The sequence below is a fragment of the Dictyostelium discoideum genome (genome assembly GCF_000004695.1).
Source record: "Dictyostelium discoideum AX4 chromosome 6 chromosome, whole genome shotgun sequence".
Taxonomy (NCBI): Eukaryota; Evosea; class Eumycetozoa; order Dictyosteliales; family Dictyosteliaceae; genus Dictyostelium; species Dictyostelium discoideum.
In genome coordinates, this window is record NC_007092.3 from 2,978,384 (window position 1) to 2,986,170 (window position 7,787).

Sequence of the window (7,787 nt, forward strand, 5' to 3'; positions counted from 1 at the left end):
GGATCAATATATTTTGCAGGTAGTCCAGTAATTACACATAATTCAATGTTTTTCTTTATTTCATTTTCACTATTTTCAGTCCTATTTGTATCACCTTTATCTTTTTGTTCAACTATTGGTTCTTGTGTTGATGTTGTTGTAGGATTTGTTTCTGTTGTTACTGTTGCAGTTGTGGTAGGATTTGTTGTTGCAGTTGTTGCTGCTGTAGTAGTAGTAGTAGTAGTTGAAGTTATATCTACAATTGGTGGTGGATCCAATGATTTTCTTGATGCTCTTACTTTTTTCTTTTTTTCATTACCACTACTAGTAATATTATTTATTTGTGGTTGATTTGTTAAACAATAAGGTAATATTGAATCAGTGAATGTAATAGTTGTTTGTTCAGGTGTAGATCTATAAATAATTCTTGGACCTGTTAAGATTGCTTTTTTTGGATGGAAAACCTTTTTTTTATCCTCTTCTTGTTGTAATAGATGATTTAATGATTCAGTGTTATAAATTTCAGTTTCTTTGCATTCCTCTAAAAGTTCCTCTTGTGTTAAGCCATAGGTACTAATGGTATCCAATTTACTTAAACCTTCACCATCAATTGATGGTGTTGATGGTGTTGATGAAATTTCATCATTTTTATCACTTTTACTATTTTTACCACCTTTTCTTGTTGTTGTTGTTTCTGTTGTTTTTATTGATTCTGAATTTCTTGTTGATCTTCTTGATCTAGTAGTTGCTGTTGTTGTTGTTGTTGTCGTTGAAGTTGATTCATCTTCTTCATCATCATCATCAACTTTTAGTTTTTTATTTTTTGTTAAAGTTTGTGGTTGTGATTTTTGTAATTGTTCAATTGCAGAAGATCTTTGTGAGCTTCTTCTAGTTGAAGGTGAGGTTGGTTCTGAATTTGGTGTTTTTGGTGGTGATGGTTCTTTTCTTTTCCTTTTATTCGGTGTATTATCATTTGTTGTTGTTGTTGAAGTATTATTATCTAAATGTTTCTCTAACTCTGTTTCCATAGTTGATTTACTATCAGTATCAGATGATGACTTTTTTCTCCTTGATGATATAGATTTTTTTGATTTTGGGTCTTTATATGATTTAGATGATTTCTTTTTTGTGGATTTGGTTTCAGTTTCATCATCACCTCCACCTTCTTCTTCCTCTTCATCTGATGCTGCATCTGAATCGACTATATCCTCTTCTTCTTCCTCCTCATCACTATTTACAATATAATCTGGATCTTCTTTTTCATTATCACTCTCTTTTAATAATTGTTGCCATAATTCTTCATCTGCTGTTGATAACTCTGTTGTTCTCTTACCTCTAGTTGATCTTGATGGTAATATTGTCATTACATAAATTTATTAAAAAAAAAAAAAAAAAAAAAAATATATATATATATATAAATAAATAGTTATTGAGGGGGTGTGTGAACTGGTTAAATGAATTAATAAAAAATAAAAATTAAAAATAATGAATTTTTTTTTTTTTTTTTCAAAACAAAAAATAAAAAATAAAATTTATTATTGACAAAACACTCAAATTTAGAAAAAAAAAAACATTTTCATTTTTTTATTTTATTTTATTTTTTTTTAAAAATCTATTTTAAAATTTATTCCCGCTTATTTTTCTCCAAAATAAAAAAAAAAAAAAAAAAAAAAAAAAAAAAAAAAAATGGATGTGAATAGTTATACAAAAAAAAAACATCACAAAACACCCAAATTTGGAAATAGTAATATATATAAGTTTTAGTTTTTTTTTTTTTTTTTACTAAGATTAAAATAAAACTTCATCACAAACATATTACAACTTAAATAATGAAAGAAAGAACTTCTGTTGAGTGCCCACATTTAGATCTTTCTGTTGAAGAAGCTGAGGAAAATAGTAGTAAATACCTGTGGCTATTAACAGATCCAGATGAATTTCCAATGTTTAAACCCAGTGTATGTACGGCCGACTGTAAAGAAAAAATGGTAAAAATAATTGACATTATCCTTTTTAAACATTATAAATTCTCAAGAGATTACTTTGAAGATTGCAAAATGGTTTTTGGTCAAGGAGCAGATGGTATGAGCCTCGGTGAATATATCATGTATTGAAGAAAATGATTTTAATGAAAGAACTGAATTATTAACAAATCTTCAGTATATAAATGGAAAAATTGTTAGATTATGTGATGTTTTGTTATTTTGATTTTAATATTTTCATTTTTAAAGTATTTTGATCGTTTGCAGAGAATCAATAAAATCTATTAATAGATTTGATAATTCATAATTTGACCGATCTATTGATATAACAACTATATCATTTAATAATTTTGAATTTAATAATGATGATGATTGATTTGATTTGGTTTGAATTTTTAATAAATATTGACTATTTTGATCGGATGATATTATGTTTTTGAGTGTAACCTTTTTCAGATGCAATACAAAGACAATTATAAAGATAATTGATTGTATTATCATTTAGATTTGCAATAAAATAATTGATAAATAATTCAAGGTAATAACTTGATGATAAACTATATAAACAATATTCTTTTGTAAAAATTGAAAAATAATCAGGATTATTAAAAAACTCCTGGTAATTTATCAAAAAGACAAATAATATCATCAACTCTATCTAAATTGTAATGAAAAACTGATAATATTCTAATTGTAATTGTAAAATTGAATGATTCTGTTTCACCAATAATAAAAAATCCAACATCTTCACTTTTTTTAGGTGATAAAAGATTTGTTGCGGTTGCCAATATAGTGGTGAGTTCAGTATATTTCCAACTTTGATTTTGATCATTAAATAATAAAGATTCATGTACCAAGATATGTTATAAATAATTTAAACTATAATAGTTATCGTCCTAATAAACGTATATTTAATAAAAGTATAGTTTAACAAATCATTAGGAAGTAAGTTCTCTTTTAAATAAATTAATTTTTTCAAAAATAAATAAATAAAAAATAAATGATTTTTACTAATTTTTTTTTTTTTTTTATATTATACCATGTTTTGTTGGATCTGTTGCAGTAGATAGATCATTAAAAATATTATTTGATTCCACATGTGAAACTCATGCAATAGTGAGATTGAAATTGCAGGAGCATTAAAAAGAACTCATTGGGTTTATTTATTTATTTTTAGTTTTATTTTTATTTTTCTCAATAAAATTAGTATTCGTTGTTTGGTGGTTTTGGGAATAAAAAAAAAATAAAAAAAATAAAAATAAAATATTAAAAACACCCTTTTTTTATTTTTTATTTATTTTTTTTTTTTTTAATTTAAATTTTTTTTACCCTCATTAAAAATAAAAAAAAAAAAAAAAATTTGCATGTTTGGTTTTTTTTTTTTTTTGAAACCACTTGAATAAAAATCTTAACATAATAAAAATATATAGTGTTTTGATAGAAAAAAATCAAAAAACCATACTATGGAGACGGTATCATTAGTACCGTTGGAAGGTCTTGATGATTTAAGTGCACAATCAGCAGCAATCAAAAAGATTGAACAAAATTTCTCAAATATAGATAGTTTAGCATCAGTAACAAATCATAAAATATCATTAATTCAACAAAAGAAAACAATAGAAGCTCAAATTAAAAATGAAGTACATGTATGTACTAATTTAAATAAACAATTAATTAATTTTTATTTATTAATTTTAATTTTATTATAATTTATTACATATGACTAGTCAGAATTAGAAAAATCAAAAAAAGGTTTAGAAACATTATATAAATCATATAATAGAATTAATAGAATGGATGAATCATTTTCAGATACAGTTGAATTATGTAGTGAAACATCGAATTTGATTGGACATTATCAATTAATTAAAAAAGTGAATACGGTTAGAGTGAATTTAATTAATATTTTAAAAGAAGTTGATAGATTATTAACAATACCAGAGAAAGCAGCAGAGATTGAGCAATTGTTAAGCGATGATTTAAATCTCTTAGAGATTCATAGTAAACTTAGAGAATTGGAAAGATTACATCAAAAAGCATTGAAACAATTTGAATCCAATTTCGAAGAATTAGAAGCTATCAAAGAGATGTTTTCATCAGTACCTGAATTAAGTCACAGATTTGAAAATAAAATTTGGAATATCGTTAGTAATTCAATCGATATCGCTCAAATCAAACCTGCAGTATTAGTAAAAGTTGCTCAAATTATTGAACGTGAAAAATTACATGAACAAAAACAAAAAGAAAAGAAATCTCAAAATTCTTTAATTTCAAGTGAAGGTATACATGATGATGATGATGATGATGATGATACTGAGGTTAATTTAAATAATTCAAATAAACAACAAAATAATGAAAATGAAAATAGTAGTAGTAATAATAATAATAATTATGATATTAATAATGAAGATGAGGGATATGATAGAAATCGTAGTAATTATGGTGATAGATTTTTAGAAGTTTTAATTCAATCGATTTCAGGTAAATTTGAACCAATGTTTTTAAATTCACATAATGATTTAGTTCAAACATTAAAAGATGTAAATAAAATGGTTGATGAGTTGTTTATAGTTATGGATATTGTCCAAGAGTGTTACCCACCTTCATATGATTTATTCAATTTTTATGTTGATCAATATCATACTAAATTTTATTCATTATTTGGTAGTTTTTCAAATTTAATGGAATCATCACATGTGAATAATAATTATCAAGTGGTTGTAACAAAGAATATACCATCTGCACATATTTTAATGTTGGTTGAATGGGTTGTAAAGAATTATAGTAGAGATTTGTCACGTTTGGGTATTCAGGATATTTCACCACCATTATTGGATTCATTAGATCCGTTAATTAAAATTTATAAAATGCATATCAAACAATTGATGAGAGAATGGTGTGATAATATCATAAATAATGATAACCAAAATAAACCAGAGGTTGTGGATGGCCAATATTGCTCATTGGCACCCATTCAATTATTCGAGTCGGTCGCATCACAATTGGATATTGCTGCCGCTACAAAGTGCCAGAAATTGGTGGTGGGTGTGATGGAGGAGGTTGTGTCGGCTTTAATGTATTTCCAAGTCCAATCAATCACTTTATTACAAGAACGTAATCATGAGATTAAATTGGAGAATGTGATAGCCTATGTAAATAATAACAGTAAATGCTATGACCATACCCAAACGATCGTTGATAAAGTTTCAAATATTTTAGATTCTGAACATATGGGTTATTTAGATTTCGATCCTGTACTAGAGGGTTTTTTAAATGTTTCAAAAGTTGCAACTCAAGCAATCTCTTCTGTGATCTTTCGTGATCTTGATGAATGTATTCATAAATTTTATACAGTTGAATGGTATCAAGAGGATTTAATGCAACCAATCATTAATACATTTGAAGATTATGTTACAAATGATATTCAAAAATATATTTTAGAAAATTATTTAAAAAGATTAGCTTTATTATTATTAGATACATTAATTGAACAGTAAGTTTTTTTTTTTTTTTTTTTTTTTTTAAAAAAAAATAATAAATAATAAATACTAATTAGTGCATTTTAAAATTAAAATTTTAGATTATTAGCTCAATTAATTGGTGGTAAAAATAAATTTAATGAAAATACTTATAAAATATTAAGTAATGATTGTGATAAATTATTAGATTTCTTTAAAAAATATCTTAGATTATCAGTTGTAACAGCAAAAGTTCAAATTTTGGAAGATTTTAAACAAATGATTACTTCTTCAATTGATATGGTACCAGTTTATTTCCGTTCTGTAATTAATTTCCATAAAGATATAAATGAAAGAGTGGTTGAATTAGTACTCTATCAAAGAACTGATATTAGTAAATCTGAAATCACTGAAGTTTTAGGCCAAATTAAAACAATCGTTGAAACTGTTCATACTGATCCCACCAATCCTCCAACTGGTATATTCTCTCGTATGAATATTTACCAACGTGGTTGGTTTAGTTAAAATAAATAAAATAAAATAAAATAAATAAATATAATAAAATAAATATAATAAAATAAATAAAATAAGTAAATAAATAAATAAATAAATAAATAAATAAATAAATAAATAAATAAATAAATAAATAAATAATAACGTTATTATTTTTTTTATTTTTTTTTTCTTAAATTTTTATAACTGAATTTTTTTTTTTTTTTTTTTTTGTCAATCAAAATATGAATATTTTTTTTTTTAATTTTATTTTTGATTTTATTTTTTTTTTTAAAAAATGCAAGAAAAACTACCATTTATTTTACGTGATCCAATACCAGGTGATATGGGTATGGTTGTTTATCAAAATGCTGTTTTTTATTCAAAAGAGTTTGGTTGGGATTCACGTTTTGAAGCTTTAGTTGCCAAAGTTGTTTCAGAGTATATAACAAATTTTGATGAAAAATATGAAAAATGTTGGATAGCAGAAAAAGATGGTAAAATGGTTGGTTCGATTTTTGTTGTTAAACAGGATGAAAATACAGCAAAACTTAGAATGTTATATGTTGATTCATCAGCTCGTTGTTTGGGAATTGCAAATAAATTAGTTGATGAATCTATAAAATTTTCAGAGTCAGTAGGTTATAAAAGAATCATTCTTTGGACAAATAGTATTTTAGTTGATGCAGCTAGAATTTATATAAAATTTGGTTTTAAACTTGAAAATGAAGAAAAACACACAATGTTTGGACCTGAACTCACTGGTCAAACTTATTCAAAAGATTTGTAATATAAAATATTATTATTATTATTATTTTAAAATAATAATAGAGAATATTAAAAAAGGACCAGTGGAAAAAGAAAGACAAGAAAGAATTTTATTTGGTACCGTACAAAGAAAATAAAAGGAAGCACAACACATTTGAATAATATTTGTAAAATAAAATATAAAGATAATTTTTTAATTTAAAATCCCTATGGTTCTTTACTAAATTTTCTTCATAATCCCATATTCCATTTTTATTATTCAATTGAGAATTATAATTTATCCGAGATTTATATTTCCAGCTTATGTCAGTATTTAAAAAAGAAATTCATATAAATGCCCGGCTAGCTCAGTCGGTAGAGCGCCAGACTCTTAATCTGGTGGTCGGGGGTTCGAGCCCCCCGTTGGGCGAAATTTTTAACTCGATTCCTACAAGGATCGCAAGTTCGATTCTATATAAATTTTCAGATTTGGGTTATAAAAATAATTGTATATGGAGATTAAAAAAATCCTCAATCCTCTCAAGCATAATGCTTAAGAAAATAGACTTCCTACTTAACGATTATTCAAGGGAGCTGTCATCCAACCATAACTCTATTTCCTTCTCTCAACTCAACAGCTTACTAAACAAAATAAAACAACTATACACAGAATTTCAAAAACAAAATGACTACAACAATAAGGCAAACATCAAAAATCTAATCTCCCTACTAGAGACAGAATTTAAAGACCAAGCCTTCGCAACCCTTTCAGCAATAAATGAATCTAAAAAAAGAGAAGAACAACTTAAACAAGAATTGAACAACTATTGCGAAGAAACCTCACTCAAGTACATCTCCGCGAGAATCAAGAAAAGACACAATGATTTCACCATCAACGCAGTAAAAGATGCACAAGGTAGAACAATCAACAAACAGGAATTGATCGAAGAAGATTACGTAAAATATTACTCAAATCTTTATGACTACAAAGAAGATGACGCACCATCTCATTATGAAATGTTGGAAAATTGGACAGTGACCAGGGACTCAACATGGGACAACCTTGAAAATGAATTCACAACCCAAGGAGATCCCTAGAAGTAATAAAACCAATTGGAACCCCACACCAAAT

The 7,787-nt window shown here is 25.7% G+C and overlaps 5 protein-coding genes and 1 non-coding gene across 6 annotated transcripts in view; 5 read left to right on the plus strand and 1 right to left on the minus strand.

Annotated features, from left to right (window-relative positions):
- DDB_G0293512 (hypothetical protein) overlaps positions 1-1,343 on the minus strand; it is a gene marked incomplete at both ends in the record, with an annotated part of 1,527 nt that extends 184 nt beyond the window's left edge. Inside the window, one exon of the mRNA XM_629102.1 lies at positions 1-1,343. This exon is cut by the window's left edge and continues 184 nt beyond it. Within this exon, the coding sequence (XP_629104.1) occupies positions 1-1,343 (1,343 nt within the window).
- Positions 1,344-1,808: 465 nt separating this feature from the next.
- DDB_G0293518 (hypothetical protein) lies at positions 1,809-2,090 on the plus strand (the record flags this gene model as incomplete). Its single annotated transcript, XM_629103.1, has 1 exon — positions 1,809-2,090. One exon carries the CDS (start codon positions 1,809-1,811, stop codon positions 2,088-2,090), a length of 282 nt encoding a protein of 93 aa, XP_629105.1.
- A 1,331-nt stretch (positions 2,091-3,421) lies between these two features.
- Positions 3,422-5,941, plus strand: exoc3 (exocyst complex subunit 3; the record flags this gene model as incomplete). Its single annotated transcript, XM_629104.1, has 3 exons — positions 3,422-3,604; positions 3,686-5,451; positions 5,539-5,941. 3 exons carry the CDS (start codon positions 3,422-3,424, stop codon positions 5,939-5,941), a joined length of 2,352 nt encoding a protein of 783 aa, XP_629106.1.
- A 265-nt stretch (positions 5,942-6,206) lies between these two features.
- On the plus strand, positions 6,207-6,698 carry DDB_G0293514 (hypothetical protein; the record flags this gene model as incomplete). The annotated part of the gene is made up of 1 exon (XM_629105.1): positions 6,207-6,698. The coding sequence occupies one exon, from the start codon at positions 6,207-6,209 to the stop codon at positions 6,696-6,698; it is 492 nt and encodes a 163-aa protein (XP_629107.1).
- Positions 6,699-7,012: 314 nt separating this feature from the next.
- Positions 7,013-7,085, plus strand: tRNA-Lys-CUU-8. Its single transcript has one exon. It is a non-coding gene; the product is annotated as a tRNA-Lys (tRNA).
- A 119-nt stretch (positions 7,086-7,204) lies between these two features.
- On the plus strand, positions 7,205-7,753 carry DDB_G0293516 (hypothetical protein; the record flags this gene model as incomplete). The annotated part of the gene is made up of 1 exon (XM_629106.1): positions 7,205-7,753. The coding sequence occupies one exon, from the start codon at positions 7,205-7,207 to the stop codon at positions 7,751-7,753; it is 549 nt and encodes a 182-aa protein (XP_629108.1).
- Between the last annotated feature and the right edge of the window lie 34 nt (positions 7,754-7,787).